Source organism: Oratosquilla oratoria, chromosome 25 (genome assembly GCF_046742065.1).
Source record: "Oratosquilla oratoria isolate Oo_2021 chromosome 25, ASM4674206v1, whole genome shotgun sequence".
NCBI lineage: Eukaryota > Metazoa > Arthropoda > Malacostraca > Stomatopoda > Squillidae > Oratosquilla > Oratosquilla oratoria.
The window spans coordinates 52,810,834-52,836,518 of NC_134801.1; the positions used below are offsets into that span (position 1 = coordinate 52,810,834).

Sequence of the window (25,685 nt, forward strand, 5' to 3'; positions counted from 1 at the left end):
TAATACAATAAGAAATAGACAAATGAATAAAATAAAATTAGAATGAATTAATAAATGTATCTCACTGCCCATTCACTCCCTAAACATCTATCTACATATAATTTACATACCAAGGGCTTTTCCCTCTTACAAGGGAGGTAGCCAATTCAAAAGGTAAGTACCCACTCCCACCCATTCCACCACCCTTTCTTCCCTCTCACCTTAGCTCCCCAGGGATGATGGGTCATCCTGTATCCCACTCACTGCCCTGGGTCAGAAGCAATGCAGCAAGACACAGTTTCCCTGAACATAATCCACAGTATATATATATATATATATATATATATATTCAACGACATTACGACATTACTTTATAGTTATATATATATATATATATATATATATATATATATATATATGTATACATGTATATATATATATGTATATATATGTTTGTATATATATATATATATATATATATATATACACATATATATACATATATATACATATATTTATATATGTATATATATGTATATATATGTGTATATATATATATATATATATATATATATAAATCAAAGCAAAGTTACATTATATTTTCTAACCTGTACATTTGGTATGTGTGGATGAGATATTATATAACTCACAAAGTGATATTATGAGTGATGCAATGAGGAATTTTTCAAACTAACTACTGTTGCCTTGAGTTTCATTGGGAGAAAACCTGCAGCACCAAGGTTTCAGAGTGAGAGTGAGAGAGAGAGGAGAGAGAAAGAGAGAGAGAGAGAGAGAGAGAGAGAGAGAGAGAGAGAGAGAGAGAGAGAGAGAGAGAGAGAGAGAGAGAGAGAGAGAGAGAGAGAGATAGAGAGAGAGAGAGAGAGAGAGAGGGGGGGAAGCGGGGGATAGAGGGAAAAGAGATAGAAATAGAGAAAAGAAAAAGAAAAGAAAAAAAAAGAGAATACATATATATATATATATATATATATATATATATATATATATATATATATATATATATATATATATATATATATATATATATATATATATATATATATATATATACAATGCATGCAATTGGATGTTTTCCATTAATGTAAACGAGACAGTGCATGATTCATCACATGTAATAAACATTATGTGCATGAAGTAATGAGTCAACATTCCATATAACTGATCAGTTCATAAAAGAGGACAGTGACTGCTATTCCTAAGATACCCTGTCATGAATTACCAAAGATTATTTCAGTGATAATCTTAATCCAGTTTCCCAAAGATGATTTCTTCACTCTATTTTAAAACTTTTAGTTGTGTTTTGGGCACTGCCAGGGCAGGGTATTTTCTTCAGCTGAAAGAGACCCACTCTACATCTTTTCATTGTTCACAGTGGATGCCCCAGAAGAGGCCTCTGTCAGGACTGTACATTCAGATCATTCCTGTTGACAGTACCTGCCTATTCAGTTGTCTTAGTGTGAACAATTAAAAAATTAAAAATTAAATAAAATACATGAAAACAAATGATAAATAAATAAACAAATAAATACTGAAAATTAAACTTCATCTATATCAGTGATTACCAGGGAGTCATGTAACATTGCTCCCCTTGCAACCACAGGTTTCCTCAATTCCTCCGCAATTTTGAGTTATCGACTAATGTTTTTGTAGTGGTAATTATTGAGACAATTTATGAACCTAAATATTTTTGTTGATTGCAGTTACATGAAAAAAGAAATCAAGAGTTATATAACTTATCTAAAGCAGCAACAACTCATCGATATTAATTTCTAATCCTAATGATACTGCTCATTTGTATTTTCATATCCAAGTATTCATCTAAGAGGACTACAAATTTTCACACCTTCTATTACACCATTTTCTCCTGCAATCTCATCACTTATTTGTATGTTCTCCCTAAGTAACTCAATTTTAGAAACTAATTCTAAACATTTACATTATTGGCTTTTCACTATATTTCCCATTTTTCTGCATGGAACGTATATGCTTGTAACTGATCAAATAAGGCTAAAGTATTTTTAGGTTTCTACCTTTGGTGCCATAATAATAATAATAATAATAAGTTCATTTGGCAATGGATCAATATACATGAAATGCAGATAATGAAAAGAACATATTGTTCGAAATAACAATTACAATTGCCGAGGATAACACAAAAAAGCATGTAAGCTTATTTCCATTCTGGTCCTCACAGTCAGAAGTATTCTTGTCTCGCATTTACTTAGTTGTGGAGTTAAATCCCGTACTTCTCTCTAATTCTAAGCAGTGACTATCTGCCCCAACAGTCCAAGCACCCAGGGTGATGGCTTCAGCCACGACAACATGCCTCCTGGCGTAGGTTCCTCCCCACATTTGTACTGTGGCCCAAACATCTAATTTTCCTGTTTCAGTAAATTCCCCCTTAGATGTAACCATACTATTTTTATTGATAATTTAACAACATCTTTAAACTTCTTTTATTTTTCTACATATACTAGAGGAAACAGTAATTTTTATACAGGATTATTATAATTTGTTTATATTTTTTTATTATGGTTTCATTTTTACATCGGAAACTGGTAAACTGATTAATGAACCTTAAAATTTCTTAAATTTTCTTAGTAAAACAATCTGCATATTTTTTTTTTTTATAGTCTGGCTATAACTACTCCCTTAAAGAGCTTTGGAGTCATTTTACATTTTACTTTTCTATAACTTACAGTTTCTTACAGTAGTTTTCTGGAAGAGACCATGAGGTCTGTGTATCCAGCTCTAGACTTTGAACTGAATAAGTGGCAATGGTGGTATCAGTTTGAATACTATTATTACACTGAATTTTAGCTCTACAATTATATAATAAATCTTGGCTGCTCCATTCTTTATCTAAATTACTCTCAATTCTAATAACTGATTTTGAGTCTATCACATACATGGGTAGTGTATCCCAGCCTTCTTACTATTTATTTTCTTAGTTTTCCCCAGTATGCATCAATACATTATTCATGGAGCTACAAGGTTCTTCTCTTCAGCCACCTATTTTCAGCACAGCAATACTTTTTCCTGGCTGCATGATCTATAATTTTAACTTCTCACTGAATAACTGGACACACTGCATCATAACTTCTTTTGAATATATCTCTGAATACTATTATTATAATAGTATAATAATTATACTGCAGTATACCATGATATGCAGTCCTGTCTTTTTTTCCAAGTACTTAAAACTTTTCTACTATTTATCACTTAGATAAGCAATTATTCTATATATTAATTCACTTGTATCTTGTTGCTTTGCCATTTACAATGCACTCTTTCTTTATAACAATTTCAAATGATGCCACACCATGAAATTCATGAAAGTGTGCTTGAGTTTTTCTATACTCAATCATGCTACTGAATGTCATTGTCTTGTTCAAGAATGAATAATCTGGGTCAGTATGAGTTACCCAAATTTGACACTTAATACAAAAGTACATTAAGAAAATATATAATTGTTTCTGAATAACTATCATTATCATAGTACAAATGAGGGTATCCAGTGCCAAGAAAGCACTCAAGTCTTGACTTAATAATTGTAAGAAAAAGATGATCATCAAAAGACTTCATATTTTCTCACTTTAACATCCTACAATTCAGTTAACAAAGCAATGAATATGTTACCTCATTCCCTGGGTATCAATCATGGGTTCTGGGTGCAACAAAATATCAAATCGTTTTAAGATAAGTGATGCTGCTACACATCTGACCCCTGCTAGACAATTTCATCATTGTGTATCTTACCTGATACTTCAGAATTGTTTTGTACACTATTCGGTGATAGTAATCCAGGCGAACGCCTGAATTACTTCTGCTTCTCATTTTCCCTAGTATCTTGGAAGTTTACATTAGATAACTACTAATGAATGATCTTAAGTGATGTCCCTTGCCACCTTCTTGCGTAGTGTCTCATGAAAACACGAACCGAATTCATAGATGTTAGATTTCTGCAAGATAGCAAACTGAATGTAATCAGATACGACAAGTCTTCCGATGTGAGTGGAGAGTTCTGTCACATATCTTTCTCAATATACCTGTATTTACTGCCATCGCCTATACAGTATTTCAGTGCTATTCAATCTTATTTTAATAATAATATTCACATCCATATGTATTTAGGTAGTCCACGAAATAGAAACTGCAATTTCAAAATAATATTTGATCATATATAAAAAGAGTTTAATCCTACTTAAAATTCTATTATGGTATCTATGAACATCCTTCTCAAGGGCAAATGTTTGAACTGCTTCATATATTTTCCATTGCAAATTGAGTTGCTCCCTTTATTGTACAATCTAGACTAACCGTGCAAATCTATAAACTGGTGTTGTTATAATTATTGACTTTTATTAAACGTAATGTTGGTTTAGGCGCCCTCATGGACTGCAGACGACGCTTCTAATCAGCTGATCGATATAAACAATAGTTTCCCGCAATATTCAACGTACCGACAGTAGCAACCAATAACTGACTTCCCCTGCTGTAGAGGAACCGTACCTCGCTGCATTGCCTTTGACCTAGATAGAGCAACTCTTTATCTCTGAGGTGATGAGATAAGATGAATGGTTGAATAGATTTTACTGCTTTATTTATTCATCAATTTATTTATTCTTTATCTATTCGTTTATTAATTTATTTACCTATATATTTATTTGACTATTCATTTAGCTATTAATATTTATATATTATTATAATCATTTATTTATCTATTTATTCATTAATTTATTTATATACTTTTTATTTGTTTGGTTATTTATTTGTTTATTGATTATTTTGTATACTTATTTATCTATCTATTCATAATTTATTATTTATTAATTCATTTGTTCATTTGTTTATTCATTTATTTATTAAATTGTTTATTCTTCTATTCATTAATCTATTTATTATTGGATGTGTGCATTAATTCAGCCAACTCAATTGTATTGGGAAAATACTTTTTCTATATACAGTATGTAAGTAACAACTGAAAACAGTAGGTTTGTCGGGAAGGATAGCGATGAAAATAGAAATATTCTCAATATGCACATGATCCTGCAAATTATACAAACTATGTAAATATAGCGGATGTCATAATTCCGTTGACTTATGAGTCTGTATTATAAGACTCGTGATTTTCTGTACGGCTTCTGGAGGACTGTATTACGATAGTGAATACAACAGTGAAATAGTTTTCAAATTCCTTAATGATCAATAGACGCGTTCGCCATAGGACCTTTCCTTGTTCTGAGGTATTCAGGTCACTTTCTCAGGTAGGCCTATTTCAGTTACCAGCTAATTATCATGTTATATTGACATCTTTTCTCATTTTCTGAAAAAAAAAAAACTCAAGAACCCATCGGGCAATCAAGTGTTGTTTTTATTTAGACAGATTGGCCATTGCGTCTCTCCTCTGGAAACAACGGACTGTTGTCTGTATTGTGAGAAGTGCGGCACTATTTCCGGGCCACTAGTGAATAGGAGCCCCCTCCCTTAAACAGAGAGTTGCGACAACTCCACGAAATGGCCACAAAATGGCGGCGTGTCAGGAGATCATTTCGCTACTCTGTGTAAAGGGACTGTTGGTGCATCCCAACGCACAACGACCATCCGGCAGCATATTCAGTGAACAAACCCCACAGGTTCGGGAAATAGATATTAAGAACAAACAGTAAGCGCGAGCGAAAATAATTTGGCTACAAAATGACTCCCTGACTCACGTGACTGATATTGTATCGTCATGTCACAATTTTCTGTGTAAAGGAACTCTATCATAACCTACTGCACGGATGGTAGACTCCTACTGGTGTACTTGCGTCCACCAGAATTAAGAGACCCAACAAGAATCAAAGCACTGCGGGTGTCCAGTCTGGAACAAGATGGGCCTAAAATCTTGAACGCACTGTCCAAAAAATGTGAGGAATATCACTGGTTGCCCGATGGACAAATTCAAAGCTAGTCTGGACAAGTTCCTAAAACTTGCATCAGCCAAGCCCCCAGTACCGGGCTGCACCAGAAGATACGTGTAGGACCTCTAACGCTGTACCAGATCAAGTAAACATTTTTTTTACAAAGACACCAGATCTGACAGCAGCGGTGGACCACTGCACGACTGCGAGGAAGGACCTCCAGACGACATCACCAAATAACAGTAAACCTCCGACAGTCGAGGTAAGAATGCTCTTGGACTTTGATGACAGGAGGATGGGAGACGGTTCTCTTCGAGGTCATTCCTGGGGAACTACCGACTACTGTATAGGTATTTATTGTTGGCCTCTCCAAGAATCTGAGGCATCAATGATAGGGTAATGAAGAAACTATCTAAAACAGCATGAAAACAAAAAATAGAACAATGGATACATGCATTATTGTATATGTATACATATATCTGATTTATACCCACTGTATTTATTTTTTGGTGGTACTATAGCGTGAGGTCTTCTACCGCCATAGTATGTGGCCTAACCAGGTGCAGCCTGAGGTCTACTACCTACCGCGTGAGTGACCCGCGTTCCTCCTCCGGGAGGACGCTCCCCGCACCTGTCCATCAAACATGTGTCCTGCCCAAATACATAAAAAACGTGACCTGTCCACATGACCTGACCTAACCTAACCTATTTGTGTCATTCTTTGAAGATGTACGAAGTGTGTATCGTTAGAATAAATGTATGGAAATATATGATAACATGTTTATTTTTACATTTCTTCCTTTAATATGAATGGAATTAGAAATCCAAATATCTAAGTCCTTCCAAGGATAGGTACAAAATATGTTTATCGCTTGAATAAATGTATGGAAATGGTAGACCTCACGCTATAGTGCTAACGGTAGGTAGATCTCACGCTATAGTGCTAACGGGAGGTAGATCTCACGCTATAGTGCTAACGGGAGGTAGATCTCACGCTATAGTGCTAACGGGAGGTAGATCTCACGCTATAGTGCTAACGGGAGGTAGATCTCACGCTATAGTGCTAACGGGAGGTAGATCTCACGCTATAGTGCTAACGGGAAGTAGACCTCGCGCTATAGTGCTAACGGGAGGTAGATCTCACGCTATAGTGCTAACGGGAGGTAGATATCACGCTATAGTGCTAACGGGAGGTAGATCTCACGCTGTAATATGGTAGACCTCACGCAATAGTAGCACCGATTTTTCTTGTTTTTCTTTAATCTTAAGATACTTGTTCTAAAATAGAACAATCCTCGTTTGTAATCATTCTTTACGTGATGCAAAAATTAACCAACGATGTCGTTTTTAAGAGAATGTTAACTCGGCCTAACTCCTAAAAGAAAACGCATTACTTACGGAGTGACAATTTATTGTATCTTCTCCAAAATTAATTATCGGCACACCTGTGTCTCCTGTTTTTGGAAATGAACAAATTATCACATTCGTTTTTGCGGCAGTGTTAGTAATTCTGACCAATGCTTGCTTCTCTACCCACTCATTCATCTGATAATCGCTCTACAGCATAGACCTGAGACTTTCAGGAGGAACGTCAGTATCTAATATCATAAACAATTTATGCATATTTAAAAATGTATTGTACCTTAAGCAACCCAGTAATATATATGTGTTAATTTATCATGAACTTACGCAATAATTTGTCATGTAGTTCATACTTTTTTTAATCACGGCCAAGATAAAAAAGATATATACAATTTTTGCAAAACACTGAGACTACCAACTTTGAAAGATCAAAGGGAAAGAGGTGATATGATTGCAATACTCACGTCAATAAAGTAAATAAATTTCGGTGTGGATTATCCATAGATCGGGCCATATATGATCTCTGAGCTTATGAGCACAACACACCCTCCTCCAGGCAGCAAACGTATCAGGTCCTGGAGCTGCAACGTCTACGTCGTGGGACCACCCCCCAACCCCAGGAGTTGGGGGCCAATCAGCAGCAACCACCCCTGGCCATCAGCTCTACGCAGATGGCACCGATCCCCAAGGAGGAGCTACGCCTACCTGGGGGAGTACCACAATCCTTTTTTTCCAACACACAATGTTACGTTTTTTCTGCACTGAGGGGTCATTTTCCGGCGATCACCCCTCTTCTTCTACTTTTAGCCGGAGATGTAGAGAGCAATCCTGGGCCCACCACAAAATACACATGCCCAACATGCTCTAAACCCATTACTTCGAGCAGACAGACAAAGGGCTCAGTTCAGTGCAATATGTGCAAAAACTGGGCCCACCTCACTTGTACAACACTTGCTGACACAAACCAATACACAAACACTTGGACATGTTCTACCTGCCCTCCAGTAACCCCAATCCCACCTCCCCAACCACAGCCAACACCCTTACCCACTCCCAATTTCCCTTTGCCCTTACCCCCGATTAGTACTCCCCTTCCTTTGTCCCCGATCTCTCCTCCCCCACCCCCCTGACCCAGATCCTACACCTTCCCCACCACCACCCCAACCTCAACCCCAAACGGCAACATACAACACATACAAAACACACAACATCAACATATTACAACACAACATTGACGGTATTAACACTAAAAAACATGAACTTGAACACTTTCTTAAACAACACAACATACACATTGCAATTTTACAAGAAACAAAATTAAGACACTCACACAAAACACCATCATTTCATAATTACACCACCATCAGACAAGACCGGACTGACGGCAATGGCGGTGGACTCATCACCCTGATCCACCATTCCATCTGTTTTGTGGACACAAGTGCCACAACCAAAATTCTCCTCCCTACCACAGATAACACAACAGAAACCCAATCCATTCGTATCCGCACAGGCAACAATTCAACACTAACAATAGTTAACATGTACATTCCCCCCCAATCATCCCCCACAGTTCCAAACACCTTCAGACCTCAACTCAGCCAACTAACCTCAATCCCCAACCTGATCATGGGTGGTGACTTCAACGCCAAGTCGTCTGCCTGGTTTGTCGACAACCCTGACACAGACAGAGGGCTTGATATACAGACTCAATTCGACTCATTGACTATCATGAACAACACGCATAATCATACACATATCCCATACCAAGCCCTCTACACTCCCTCCTCTCCTGATATCACCTTTTGCTCCCCCTGCCTAACCCCAACAACATCATGGAGAGTGGTCGGAGCCCTTGGCTCTGACCACCTTCCAATCATCATCACCACCAAAACAAGATGCACCCCAGCTGGCCACAGACACACTTACACCAATTACAAGAGAGCTAACTGGGAAGCCTTTAATGAAGAGACAGAACAACATTTTGAAACACTTAACAGTACACCAATCACAAACATAAACAATGCTGTGCACGCTTTTAATACAATCATACAAAATGCAGACAAGAGATACATCCCTAGAGGCATCAGAAAATCACACAACCCCAACTTCACACCAGAAATCCAAGGCCTCATCAGACAACGTGACACACTTAAACACGATACCCCCACACCTATCCCTCAAAACATAGCAGACCAAATACAAACACTAAACACTGTGATTGCCAATAAAATACATGAACAAAAAACACAAAATTGGCAAAACTTTATCAATACACTTGATCACAAAACAAACACCAGCAAATTGTACAAAACACTCAACAGCATCACACTATCCAACACTAACACTACACGCTCTCACGCAGCAATAATCACAACAACAGATAATCTACCCTCAAACAGACAACAAGCAAACGCACTCATACGTCATTTTGCACAGACGAGCCATCTTACATCTCACCCTGACGACCGACGCACCATTCGACGTAAGAAAGACTTCCCCACAGACTCAGACTATACACCCTTCATAGACAGTCAGACAAAACTCATAATGCATAATCTCAAGCACTCATCTGCCTGTGGCCCTGATAACATAAGCAACATCCACCTAAAACACATTGGACCACAAGGTATACACGCACTCACAAACATTGCAAACTACAGCTATTCACACAACACTATACCCGACATCTGGAAGCATGGTAAAATAATCACCATTCCAAAACCGAACAAAGACCCAACAATCCCAACATCGCACCGCCCAATCAATATTCTCTGCACCCCCTCTAAAGTCATTGAACGCCTAATACTTAAACTTGTCACACCATATATTCCCCTTGCTGACTCACAACACGGCTTTAGGCCACTACACTCCACAAACACTCTTCTGACAAACCTCACACAAAGAATTTTAGATGGCATCAATTCAGATAGGCCCCACCACAGAACACTTCTTATAACATTGGACATTAGTAAAGCTTTTGATGCTATCCCCCGCCATAACCTAACAAATAAAATATATAACACAGACATGCACAATAACACCAAAAGATGGCTGGCCAATTATCTGGCAGGCAGGAATGCTCATGTGTCATATAATGGCCAATCATCGCACATCAGAAACATTAAGAACGGAGTACCACAGGGCTCAGTTCTATCCCCCACATTATTTAATCTATACATGCATGACTTACCCACGTCAGACACCTCAGAAATACAAATCTCTTCCTACGCAGACGACATAACAATCACATGCACACATCGTAACACAGACAAAGCTGCAGAAATAATCCAGCCTTACCTTGACACACTCAACACATGGTTCATCACAAACAGACTCAAAATAGCTCCAACCAAATCTACAGCAACACTTCTCACCAACTGGACAAAAGAACACAAATACATACCTCATCTCTACATCAACAACACTCTAATACCACACACAAACACACCGAAAATTCTTGGTGTAACATACGATACATCCATGTCTTTCAAACAACACCTCACAAACATAAAAAACAAATGCACACCTAGACTTAACGCACTTAAGTCAATCACTGGAACAACATTTGGACAAAACAAAGAAACTAATATAACAATATACAAACAATGCATACGCTCAGTGATGAATTATGCGAGTCCTGCATGGGCTCCTAATCTCAGTGAGACACACCACAACACCCTTCTAATCATACAAAACAAAGCCCTAAAACAATTACAGGCTGCACAAATACATCACCTACAGACCATTTACACCATGAAACAAAAGTCCTCAAAGTCAAGGAACACCTCGACATGAGAGGCACACAAACACTTGCTGCAGCCACCACAAACACATCACACCCGCTACACTACATAGCAGAACACCCACACACACCAAGAAACATTAAAACTACACCCAAAGACCTTTATTACGCACAGATACTCTCTTCTCTTCCTCCACAACCACCAAATACCAGCCTCCGGAAACATATTCATAATCATATCACTCACCGCTCCATTAACACACTGAAAGACAACACACTGCTGCATGCCAGACCCCCTGATATCCACCCTTCTGAATCCTCTCTCCCACGAAAGGACAGAGTCCACTTGGCCAGACTGCGATGCGGTCACCACCCAGCACTTCTAAGCTACCAGAAGAGGCTGGACAACCGTGTTGTGAACAGCTGCCCAGGATGTAACACTTCACCCCATACCATACAACACATAATGGAAGACTGCATTATACACAATCATGCACGCAAACAACACAACATACACTCTATAAAGGATTTGTGGGAAAACCCAGTTTCGGCTGTGGCCTTCCTTGGGGAGACGGGACTGCTCGGACAGACAGTCTAGGGAACGACAACAACAACAACAACAACTAAATAGGTCACGTACAGAAGGTACTGGTCGTTTTGCGGCAAGCATGGATATATAGGGAACCTCTGACTCCGACCTTTTGTCCATCATGCGGTCAAATGTAAACTCATAAACACATCCCGAATGAGTGCAACGTGGCAGGACCTCCTTGTCCAATAACAGATGTACACAGCCAAGAACTGGTGACCTGCCTCACCAATTACCAATTTTGACAACTTGGGCTGTTGAAATACGAAGTAATAATGATGGTCCGAAGCGTGAACTGAGACCGTGGTGAATTACACCAGACTCTTTGCTCAAGAGAATGGGAAACCAGGTTACAACGCTGTGATGCTTTTTAGTCCTGGGAGGGGAGCGTACTTACGACTACTCAATTAGCAGACAAAGTCGCTACTACTACACCAGCAAGCTGTGTGAATATTGAAATTAGAAACTTAAGTCAGGACCGGTTGAGTGGTGGAAGATGAAGTTGTCACATTGGCCCTACATACTCGGATAACTGAAATAACTAATATTGTGGACATGGAATAAAACAATATAGTTTCCCCTTAAACTTTCGTTTTCTCAGATCCTCACTTTACAATTTTTCATCCAACATCTTGGGAACCAGAGAAAATGGTGCTTTATTAATATGAATTTCACATGTAGATTATTATGAATTAATGTTTTATTTTCTAATAAGCTCGTCAATTGCTTCGCAATTGAACGAGTTGCTTAGGGCTGTATATAACAAGCTACTAGAGATGCAAGCAAGATTATAAAGATACACTGATTGGAGTCGTCGATTTTTTGACGAATTATGGAGTGCTTGAGAGCCAATGTCTAAATTTGAAACACTAAGAAAAATATATAATAAACGAAACAACTCCGTATGAAGACATAGTTTCCTTTACCTCGCTTTCTCACTATTACAATTACTGGAAGGAAACATAAGTCGATTTTTAACGGAATTAAATTCGATAACAAAATATCAAGACAACTACTATACAAAGATATAAATAATTTGTCGAATTAATGGATAAACGAAATGAACGGAAAGAGGATTCCATCAGTCAATCAACTCCTTCACAGTCGAAGGGATAACATTGAGAAGAATGGAAAAGTCAGTTGGTGAATATGTATGTATGTACGATGTATGTACGAGTATGTATGTATGTATGTATGTATGTATGTATGTATGTATGTATGTATGTATGTATGTATGTATGTATGTATGTATTATGTATGTATGTATGTATATATGTATGTATGTGTGTGTGTATGTATGTATGTATGTATGTATGTATGTATGTATGTATGTATGTATGTATGTATGTATGTATGTATGTATGTATGTATGGATGGATGGATGGATGGATGGATGGATGGATGGATATACATTCGTCTATGTTAGATTAAAATCCACTCAAGGAATGATAAGATGACTTTGTATTTACTACTGTACCTCCTTCTTGTTGTTTCTTTGAATCTATACTTTACCATCTCTATGACTTTGCCTCTTCCTTTTCTGATCCACCTGTGGCGGGGGGAGGAAGAATGCCGCCACCGTGTCTCCATACATGTTGTAAAAGGCAGGTAAATGAAACAAAATGAGGGGACTAGGGGTAACCCACTCAGCGTCTTTCTTCTTCTGCCAGAGGGCAAGGACAACAGGACACTAACCATAATCCTTGTAATTGGGTCGTCATACGCGATATGGAAATGTATAGGGAAACTCGCCCGATTTCACAACCGAACGAGAAAGAGGGGCAAGGAGCTGACCTCTGAAGGTAGGAAGAGTTATCGCTTGGCATCCAGCACATTGTCGACAATGTCGAGGTGCATGTGGTGGGAAATGGACGCCGAAGGGTCTCAGGATATCCTGCGAGAAGTAGGACTCCGAACGCCAAACGGAAAGTCAGGGAAGAAGCAGTAAAGAGAAGCCATGTCTTGGAAGGGAGTTCAGGGATCCCTCGATCATCATAACTGACATAATGCGCATAGTTTCCTTGCACGAGGAAATAGGAGGTGAAACGACAAAATATGCGTTTTGATTCTAGTACGATGAAAATCTGTAGCATCAGTACATAAAACGGAACATATAATAAAAAATATATATATACCAGGTTTTCTCTATTGGAAATCTTAGGTTTGGAAACCTCCAAAAATTTGAAAAAGTAGAGAGTGTTCCCGAACAGAAAATAAATACTATTAGTATCCGGGGTTTTCTAGATTTTTTTAAACTCTTTTTCTAAATAAAAATGATGCAGTACAAGCGGACAAAGAGCCTGCATCTCATGCCACTGACGTGTCTGGAGTCGGTCAGTCTGTATGCGCATGACATTCTAAAAGAGGCTTAATTAAACGATATTAAATTCACCACGCAACATGACGGAAATGTCTGCAAACTTTCTAAAAGGAAGAGGAAACACTGCATTATTGACTATAGTATAATATAAGCATACAAAACTATTGTATAACTTTAGGAAACACTAGGAAAAACAGATTATCATATCACAAACAAGTAAATATGTTCTTTAGTAAACCTTTTTTCACAATTCCCTGAAACTTGGATTTTATATTGATGATGATGATGATGATATGATGATATGATGATGATGGGCATATTGTCGTCTTAATCCATTACGATAAAAATTATTCACAAATTATTTGGTAAAGATTCTCATTAATTTTTAACGTCTATAGAGGTTTTCATATGCCAAATAAAATGTCCTAGAAGCATCCTTAACAAACCTAGTTAGAATATGAAGAAAGGTACCCATCTCCTAATATTATATTGTTAGTTGTATTATAATTATGATTTCTCGATATTAAGATTGGAATTTATCAATAAAAATATTAAATACATTTCAAGGAGGCAAAAGGTCAAGAGGACAGACAGTTTTATTCGGCTAAAGAAAAATTCTATGAACGTCCATCGCTTCAAAATAATCGTGGTGGAGCAAACATAGCATCCTCTTGCAATTTTGTCAGCACTTATTGCAATACATTTATTCTGGTTATTTCAATCAGTTAAGGGAAACCTCTACGAACGTCAAAGTCTCTGAGAGATGAAACAAATCTAGTACAGCTGTCAACATGGGGTGCAATTTGCTCGTCATCAACATGTACCCCGTCAGGCGCCTGCCAACGACATCACGTCACGTATGCGCGACGTGACGTCATTGCCTTCGTCCCGGCGTCGTCTACGGAAAAGCCGCGGTATATGCAAGCACTCAGTCATGTTGTACAATTTCAGCTGCCAAGTGTTTTTCTTTAATTTTGCGTGTGGTCTCCACAGTCATGTTGCACAATTTTAGCTGCCAAGTGTTTTTTAATTTTGCGTGTGGTCTCCACCGAGAATGCAATCTTGTTTTATTACGGCTAGAAAGTGCACAAAATTACATACGAAGACCATTTCGAAAATGTTGAGAGGTCTTTTGTTTCCCACCTGTCCACTCCCACTCACCTCTCTCTATCTCTCTCTCTCTCTCTCTCTCTCTCTCTCTCTCTCTCTCTCTCTCTCTCTCTCTCTCTCTCTCTCTCTCTCTCTCTCTCTCTCTCTCTCTCTCTCTCTCTCTCTCTCTCTCTCTCTCTCAATCTCTCTCTCTCTCTTGATTAGTTCAGTCACTGAGTGCCAATGAATGTAATATAAAGATGACGAGGCGTGTTTCGTGTAACGGTCGGTCAGATGATTTGCTACAGAACTGTGCAAAGTACTCTTTTCATACTGAAATGTCCCCCACGCTTTCTCACCCTTCTCCTTCCTCTCCCCCTCTCTCTCCCCCCCTTCTCTCTTCCCCTCCCCCTTCTTTCCCCCCTCCCCTCTTTTCCCCATTCAGTTAACTTTCCTTCTCGTTTTCTAAAGGTGTTATCGCACTGGGCTTCCAATGACTTCACCAGCGCCGACAGTTGAGAGCTCGTTTGAATGAAAACGGTTCTGGTTACAATATTCAAATTTTCAAATCTCCAAATGTCAAATTATTTTTCCATCATATATAGCAAATCTGAATGATGAACTAAGAGACTTGAAATATGTACGAATGTTAGACATACTGTTGGAATGTTCTTACAGAAGGCTAGATTTCTGTAAACGAAGTCATATTATGGTTATTCAGATGGAAGTAGGAGGTTGGAGGAAAGACAGCCCAGTGTGATAACCCCTTGACCTCGCTCCCCCCGACTCAAAGTCAAAGTATGTAAAGTGCCCTCCCCTCCCTCTCTCCCTTCCCCTCCCCATTTAGCTTTCACTTACCTTTCCTGCATAAGCGGCCCCGACCCTTTCTTCCTCCAACGTCTCCGGCGCATTCATTCAGGTGAGAGGAAGTCGATAATTACAGTTTGGCTCTCTCTCTCTCTCTACTCCGCCGCCGCCGCGCGCGCGTGCAATTTTGTAGCTACGGAGGTGCCGCCGAACAAGGAGGGGACGGTGGGGCAGATGGCATTGCACGCGCGCACACACACGTGCGCGCACGCACACACACACACACACACACACACACACACACACACACACACACACACACACACACACACACACACACACACACACACACACACACACACACACACACACATACACACACACATACACACACACACACACACATACACACACACACACACAAGCATAGACATATCTACAAGGTAACATTCTTAGAGTTACCTGTACTTCCACGGTTTGAGCCTCACTAGCCCAAAAGCAGACGCCTAACCATCTAAAAATACTGATGATATCAATCACAGACCCAACCCCGGCAACCCCCACTCACTAAATTAACTGAGTTCAAGTAGATCTTCTTCTAGTCTCTTGCATCATAAATGTATTTTTTTGTCTTCAATGGGGGCGTTTGCATTTGTTGCCAGCCACACTGATCCACAGCATGTTGAGCAGGCAGGCAAGATCCTCACCAGCTCATGCAATACCGTGACACTTTTCTTGACTTTGTCTATAGGAACCTCGACAATCAAGCCGTCAAGCTCTTTACGGAGACTACTGGGCAGCAACCTCCGTTGGGCGTCCGATGGGGAAACTGTCACGATGTCCTCCGCTAATCAATTATCGGCGACGACTCGTCCTCCGTCGACGGAAGTCTTCGGAAGTCCCCGCATCTCACCTGAAGAAGAAACAGACTCTTCTCCTCCTGCCAGGCGCATCTAAGTCCTCTCCTCACCCCAAGTCTCACAACATCTCACAAGAAACGACTGGAGTCATCTCAGAAAAGGGCTTGCAAAACACTCTGGCACCTCTTCCACAAACCACGAACAGACCCTACAGCTGCTCAGTCTGCCAACTTGAGAGTCTCCCCCACCTCCCTTAATCTGGGGCCGTCTTCTGCTTCATCATCCACGGCACCAGGAACTTCTTCCACCTGATGTTTCAGCCCTACAAGGGGTCACTGGACACTCAAAACCCAGGGTCACCCACAAACCCTCGCAATGACAGATACCACCGTGTCGAAATCCTTGGCTAGACGAAATCACCCCTTGAGAGATAAAGTGCACATGAACGATAGGATGATAGGATGGAATAGAGAACAGACAGGCGTGGAATTAACTTTCTTGTTTATTCATTTATTTATTTGATTGATTCATTGATTTACTCATTCATTCATTCATTCACTCATTCACTCATTCACTCATTCACTCATTCACTCATTCACTCATTCACTCATTCACTCATTCACTCATTCACTCATTCACCCATTCGTTCATTCACTCATTCACTCATTCACCCATTCACTCATTCATTCACTCATTCACTCACTCATTCATTCACTCATTCATTCGTTATCATTCATTCATTCATTCACTCATTCACCCATTCCTTCATTCTTTCATTATTATATAGTTTTTGAGCGACATAATCTTACCACACAGGCAATCGTATTTAGTGTTCTCCAAAATTTTAAAATCGGTTAGATAAACACCCAAACAGTATCAAATAATTTGTTTGTGTGTTTACTAAGGGGCCTGTGAGATTATTCATCTATTTGCCTGTTTATTGTTCCATTTTTTCCACCATTATGGGTAGAAAGGTCTCCTACTCGCATGCTTTGCTGTTGTAATTCCACTGTATCTGTCGATGGTGTCATTAATCACTCCCTTTCTCTCTCCCTTGCATCCGTGTTGGATTACACGTTAGGAGGGTTGATGGAGCTATTGAAAAACCAGGTGTACAATAACATTACTAATTATGCATTTGTGCGAGGACCGTCAGGACTTGGTGAGGCTGACACACAAGCCTCCATCCTTCGAAGGAATTTGGTGGTTACGTTATATCGAAAGCAGCGACTAACTCTACCAATCCTTGACACTCAGTATTACATTACTCTATGCTTACCATGCACTTGACCAGGTGATGCTTGGAGCAGAGAGGCTGTTTTGACATTGGAATGTCCTGTTTGGGTGAAAGAAGTCTGGGTGATGTAGTTACGAGTCTTATGACTAGAGTGGCACGTAAAATGCACAGTTACATTCTCATTCTCTCCCCTATCTTTGGACAAGAACAGCGATTAGCGGTTTCGTATCATTGTATGACAACGATCTCCAAACATTTTGGTGAGGACGACGAGGAGGAGGAGGAGGAGGAGGAGGAGGAGGACGAGGAACCATAAACAACGGGAATTTTACCACACTCAGGAAGGCTCATCCTATAGGTGGATAAGACAAAAGGGAGAGAGAGTTAATGGAGAGAGGCAGGGAATGGTGGAGGAAAAATAAGATCGAAAAGTAATTTTGCCATTGATTATTTCGTTTGCTTGTTTTATTTGCTTCTTTGTTATGTTTCTCTGGTAGTTTTTCTCTGCATTCAATCTCGCCATGGCCCAAAAGTCGGCCTCTTGCTTTGCCATTGTAACCCATTGAAAGGGAAGGGTAGAGGGAAGAGAGGAGGTGAGGGGCAGGAGGAAGGGGAGGAAGGAAATGCACTAAGAGTGAGAAGGAAGAAGATGGGGACGTGAAGAGAACGGAAAAGAGAAGAGGAGGCAAAATGGTGACACGGGAGGGCGCGAAAAGAGAGGGAGACGTGGAATCCAAAGAGAGAGATTGAGAAGGAGGAGGGGTCTACTGGGGGTCCTCAAGACTGGAACACTGGAAGAGCCAAAGATGAAGACGAAAAACACGAAAGTTCGATCTAGGTCGATGAAGAAGCTGAGGAATTTTTGCAGAACATGTTAGATATAAAAGGTTCAAAGTTTAGTGGAGATAAATATCATTCAGTCTTGTTATACAAAGAATAATAATTACGGATCACGATATAAATGTTAGCTTAGGAATGCTCAAGTTAAATCTGTTTGTTACTGATAGATCAGCGAGTTGTGTAGATCCTGGAACGACTTTATGTCATGTTGGGTGGGGTCATTGCCTCACCCTTCTGTCTTTTCTCGTCCATTTCATAGGTTACCTTTTTTTTTTCTTACAAGATTTATGTATTCACTGGAGATGTTGTAATAAACGAAAACGTTTGGACGACGTTTATCATGTTCTCAATGGATTTCAACATATTTGAGAGAGAGAGAAAGAGAGAGAGAGGGAGAGAGAGAGAGAGAGAGAGAGAGAGAGAGAGAGAGAGAGAGAGAGAGAGAGAGAGAGAGAGAGAGAGAGAGAGAGAGAGAGAGAGAGAGAGAGAGAGAGAGAGAGAGAGAGAGAGAGAGAGAGAGAGAAACAGAGAGAGAGAGAGAGAGAGAGAAACAGAGAGAGAGAGAGAGAGAGAGGGCACGCTCGCGCACAAAACCATACAGTCTGTATATCACTTCCAACAGTTCCCCTATCGTCTTTCAAATTGTACTTACGGCGTGAGCATCAATCTTGGTGACCGTCCCGCCCGTATGATACTGGTTAAATGCTCTCGAGTATTTACGAGAATCACTTGCATCCACAAGACTACATACCTTGCCAGCTGACAAAAGAGCTCATCGAACCATGAAATAGAGACGATTCACAGTTTTCTCGTTTACATTTTCTGTATGTTGCCCGATTGCAGTTCCCTCTACGAGTTCGATGACTTACTATTTTGTCGTGTGGAGTACTCTCGTATGATTTGATCAATAACAGTTATGCAAATCACAATAAACACAAAAACTGGCAGAAATCATTCGCAAGAAAACATGCTTCCAATGACAATGTAACCCAAATTAAGAGCATTTGAGTGATAGGGATCCCGTTTGATTTAGGGTCCTTGCTCCTCAAAAGGGAAAAGACGGGGACCATTATTGTTGAAAAGGTCTAACCTAACCTATTTCATTTCTGTAATTTTTCTTACAAGGGACCATTATTCTTCAAAAGGACAAAATTGGGACAGTTGTTATTGTTCAAAAGGGGCACCCTTAAGATTCACAGGCTAAGGCTCTGTGAAGGAAATCTTACGGGTGGCCGAAAGCAGTGGGTTCGAATCCAACATACGACTGTCATGAAAATTATCATATATATATATATATATATATATATATATATATATATATATATATATATATATATATATATATATATATATATGCATGAAAAAAAATTGAGTTTAAAAAATGTAGGAAATGATATTTATGAAAATGAATACTGGAGGCCAAGGTAACATTGTGCGTTTGAGTTTGTCGGTGTTGTTGATCTGTCGTCAGCCGCCGCGCGAAGTTCCTCCTGTGGTCGGCGGTGGGGGGGAGGGGGGGAGCAGTCGTTTTTGGTGACCAAGTCGCTGCTTCTTTTGCTGTCATAACACGTAATGAGTTAATTCTATGATTTACAGTGACTGGCTTTACCATGCGCCTTATTACACATTCTAATGTTCTTTCATCCACTTTGTAAAAGTGTGAGACATTAAGCTTCAGTAAATAAGCTGAGACGGTCGTGGAAGGTTTTCATTGTCGTTCAGGGGGGTTGGGTCTTGTCCAGGGTTCTGTGGATCGTGTCCGGACTTCTTTGCTGGCGGGAAATTATCATTGTTCGCCAACACCCGACCAAGTTTTTCTCCAGTTCCTCGTCAACAGATGTTCAAGTGCTCCAGTGTGCCCTTAGGATATATTATATATTCGTATGTGACCGTGTAAGGCTGTCCTCATGTCCCACGGGGAGTGTGCAGACATGCATAGTTCACGCACGCATACATACACGCACGCACGCACACGCACGCACGCACACACACACACACACACACACACACACACACACACACACACACACACACACACACACACACACACACACACACACACACACACATATATACTGTATATATATATATATATATATATATATGTTGAGACATTCTGACAGGTTGATGTAAGCGGAATAGGAAACACAGGAGTCTTAGTCTTTGAAAAAGCATACCTGCGAAACTAGTCAGGAATAAACTCAAGACTAAGACTCCTGTGTTTCCTATTCCGCTTACATCATATATATATATATACACATATATACATATATATACATATATATACATATATATATACATATACATATATACATATACATATATACATATACATATATACATATACATTACAAAGGATTACAAAGGCGGAGCATGCCGACAGGAGACCTTTTGGTCCATATCTAGGTCGGATGCAAAAAATCATAATAATGATAAATAAATAAATGAATAAATAAAAACTATAATAATATGAATAATAAATAAAATAAATGCATAGGTATAGTTAAATAATAAACAGGTAAATACTAAATAGAAATAAACTGACATATAACTAATAATAAATTAGAATCAAGCAAATAATAATAAACAGACAAATGATAACAGAACAAATAAACAAATAGTATAAAATAAGTTATAGTCATTACAGCATTTTGCTTAGGCGCTTATCTAAATGATTCTTAAAGCTTCAAACTGAACTACATTGCACTGCCTCTGCAGGAAGTGTATTCCATTCATTAATTACACGGTTGGCAAAGTTGTTTCTATCCTCTTCCAAATTAAATCTATTTCTAGACAGTTTGAGACCATTGTTTCTTGTGTGATTCTCATTCAGTGTGAAAATTCCCTTTGGAATCTTAAAGACCTGTATCAAGTCACCTCTGAGTCTATGCTTTTTTTAAGGAAAACAGATTCATATGTTTTAGTCAATTTTCATATGATTTATTTTTTATGTTTGGAATCAGTTTTGTGGCTCCCTGTTGTCCTTTTTCCAGTCTGTCAATGTTTTTAATGAGATTCGGTGACCACATATACATATACATATATACATATACATATCCATGTCCATTTATACACATACATATACATATACACATACATAAATGCATACTTGTGTATTGTGCACATATGTCATATTTACTGAAGGAGACGCATCCTCCGTAGGGGAGAGAAGTCGAAGGCGTAGGGAGGGGGGGATTCTGCTAATTGGATCTCTTCAGGCAGTTGAGGAAGAAGGAGGAAGGAGTGCGCGCAGACACACCTGCGCAACATCGGTGAACTCTTCTCTCTAAAGACATTGACGTCATGCCCCCGAGGAAGGTGCCTGCGAGAGGGAAGAAGAAGAAGACAAGGAGAAGGGGAAGGATTTCCGAGGTTATGTCTGTCGTCACAAGGAGGCTCAGGAATCTCACGTGTCAAGAGGTAAGGAAGGGAGAGAGAGCTGTGTGTGTGTGTGTGTGTGTGTGTGTGTGTGTGTGTGTGTGTGTGTGTGTGTGTGTGTGTGTGTGTGTGTGTGTGTGTGTGTGTGTGTGTGTGTGTGTGTGTGTGTGTGTGTGTGTGTGTGTGTGTGTGTGTGTGTGTATTTACCTAGTATTTACCTGATTGTAGTATATAAGAAAGGAGCAATACTCGTTGGGTCCCGTCTCCTATTCTCTAACTTTCTAACATATCTAGACAGAAATATTCACGTTTATGAAAATATTCATGTATGCTTCCAACTTAATCTATACATATGTGGGTGGGTGTGCGCGTGCGCGCGCGTTTTTATGCTTAAATATATTTGCCTAATTGTACAGTATAAACCAACATTAGTCTAATGGGAATACAGTCCTGCTCGTTGCATCCCACTTTGAATTTTGAAAACAACACTTTGAGTACTGGTTACTGTGAGCCCGCTGGGTGAGCCGGGTAGCATCGCCCGTCCGTGAGGATCGGTGCGCTGCAAGGAGTCCGTTCAGGGTGTGGCAGAGGTCGTGCCAAATCTTTATCATATCTTATTGTTAGAGTTTATGTTATAGTCCTCACCCCTTTTATCTCTTCCCTTATTTTTACTGAAGATATTTTTTATGATTAGAAACTTGTCAGTTTGAAGATAAGGCAGCAGTTTTTTCTCATCAATTTAGTCACTGTGGGGAAGTTCAGGTTAGGTTATGAATATGTCATTTTAGAGTAACAGTCAACGAAGAACTGAAATGGTGTATATTTTAATTCTAGATTATAGTCAGTTTCAAGACAAGTCATTTATATACAATTTGTGTGCATGAAGTCGCTATCTTCACTACAGTTGGGAAATTTGCGTTCAAGGGGTCGCCATCCTTACTACAGTTGGGGAATTTGCGTTCAAGGGTTCGCCATCCAGTTGGCGATTCCGTGAACGAGACGTTTCCGGTAAAGAACGCTGTCGTCACGCACCTGTTCTCTTCGCGGTTTTTATTATTTTCAAAAGTGCAACATCAGAGGGATTTACGACCGCCATCATAGTACACGACTTTCGAATTCTCGCACGTATTTCGCTGCGAATCTTCATGTTTAGATAATGGAATGACATGACGTCACTCCAGGCTGCCTCATTCTTGCAGCTGCCAAATAGAATATTTCGGTGTCGGGTGGATTAGCTAAATACGTAAAGCGTAGTGGAAGGATTACTCAAAATAGGTTTATGTTAGGTTTTAGCTCCTTCCTTGTGGGGAATTTAGTTCAGTTGCCGGCAGATAAAATAAACGATTTGTTCTCATTAGTTTTAGAAAAAAAAATTAAGCCCGAATTCAGGTACTATGTACTTAGGATCGCACATGAACACGCGCGCGCGCGCACGCACACACACACACACACACACACACACACACACACACACACACACACACACACACACACACACACACACACACACACACACACACACACACACACACACACACACACACACACACACACACACACACACACACACACACACACACACACACACACACACACACACACACACACACACACACACACACACACACACACACACACACACACACACAACACACACACACACACACACACACACACACACACACACACACACACAAACACAAACATACACACACACACACACACACACACACACACACACACACACACACAAACAAACACAACATATACACACACACACACACACACACACACACACACACACACACACACACACACACACACACACACATACACACACAAACACACACACACATACACACACACACACACACACACACACACACACACACACACACACACACACACACACACACACACACATACACACACACACACACACACACACACACACACACACACACACACACACACACACACATACACACACACACACATACACACACACACACGCGCGCACACACGCACACACGTACAAACACAAACACATGTAAAAGCACACGTGCGAACAACATGTTTGACCGATGGGACTATAATGACGGGAACCCACGAGCGTAGCTCTTTTCCTGTGCATTACAGTTAGTTAAGTACACACTGAGCTTAATGATAGTAATCGCGGAAGACAAAGAAATAAGGAACCGCCACCCCCCACCCCCACGTAGATAAGAAGGAAGTTGAAGGGATCTGAATCAGAAGGAGGGAGGAAGGGAGAGAGAGAGAGAGAGAGGGAGAGAGAGAGAGAGAGAGAGAGAGAGAGAGAGAGAGAGAGAGAGAGAGAGAGAGAGAGAGAGAGAGAGAGAGAGAGAGAGAGAGAGAGAGAGAGACGAAATTAGTTCTTGGATAAAGGGAAAACATATTAACCAGATACTGTTTTGAGAAATTAAGCCTGAGGTTGTGGAGAAATGGACTTGAATCATAACGAGGAAGACGAGTTGTAAAGGCTAGAAAGACGGGGGACGTGGCGTCTTAAGGCGTCATCACACAAAAGGCTGTTTTTTCTCCGACTGTTGGAGCAGATTTGCAGACCTCAGCTTTCGGGAAGGAATCTGATATGCCGGAGGAAGATGATTTTCCTCCAGAATAGTATCGAATGACATTCTATTATTTTTGTTGAGAAAACAAAATAGTTTGTCAGTGAATGATTTTACGGCGCGGAACACGTTCTGGAAGTGGGCGGTGTATCGCCGATGAATCGGAGGTTGGAGGAAAATGCCCCCCCCCACCCCCACCCCCGTGTGATGAAGAGGAAACACAAAGGGCCCCCTTCAGGACACGGGCTGGGTCGTGGGAATGGCTGACGCTGTCCTTCTTCAGGTGGTGGGTAGGTCAGCCGTCGAGGTTGTAGAGGTGTTTTGCGTCTGTACAGGAGGTGGGGGGGGGGGGGTTATGTCCGGAGGAATAGCGGGTTCGAAAGAGGAAGTGTACAGCTCGACGTGGGAAGAGAAAAGGAAATTATGCAAACATGAAACGCAGCTGTCAGGCAGGTTCTTCCCTCGGCGGTTGCCAGTCGTCATAGCGACAGTGACGTCATGTCGACGCTGACTTCATTGTTAGTACTTCGTTGGCAAAAGCCAGAGATTTTGTATCTGGGGATGATATCGCGCCAAAGAATTAGCGTCAAACAGGTGATAAAGGAGTAGTTTAAGAGGTTTAGATCCTTTCTAATGAGGTTGGATCCCTCTTAAAGGGATTGGATTCCTTTTAAAGTGGTTGGGTTTCTTTTTAAAGGATTTGGATCCTTTAAGAAGAATCCAACCCCAAGGGATCAAGTCCCATTAGAAAGGATCTAAAATCATTAAGAATTATCCAATCCCTTTTTTAGAATCCAATCCACTTAAGGTGGTCAGTATTCTTTGAGTGGAGCCTATATAGTCTCCAATCAGCTCGTTTTAAGACAGCTACGAGGCTGATGTTACGTCATAGTAAGGCTGACGTCATAGCAAACCTGAAGTCCTTGTTCACAATCGTGTGACGGCAATTGTGACGTCACTCCGAGGC

The 25,685-nt window shown here is 40.1% G+C and overlaps 1 protein-coding gene across 12 annotated transcripts in view; it reads right to left on the bottom strand.

Moving 5' to 3' along the window:
* The window catches only part of LOC143038960 (putative phosphorylase b kinase regulatory subunit alpha), a 163,518-nt gene extending 159,567 nt beyond the window's left edge, over window positions 1–3,951 (bottom strand). For 11 of the 12 annotated variants that reach the window (XM_076208789.1, XM_076208781.1, XM_076208785.1 and 8 more), the window contains exon 1: window positions 3,757–3,951. In XM_076208789.1, coding sequence (XP_076064904.1) covers window positions 3,757–3,834 — 78 coding nt within the window. In that variant the 5' untranslated portion in view covers window positions 3,835–3,951. The remainder of the gene's footprint in view (window positions 1–3,756) is intronic. The other variant, XM_076208790.1, reaches the window with a different exon arrangement.
* Window positions 3,952–25,685: the final 21,734 nt, after the last annotated feature.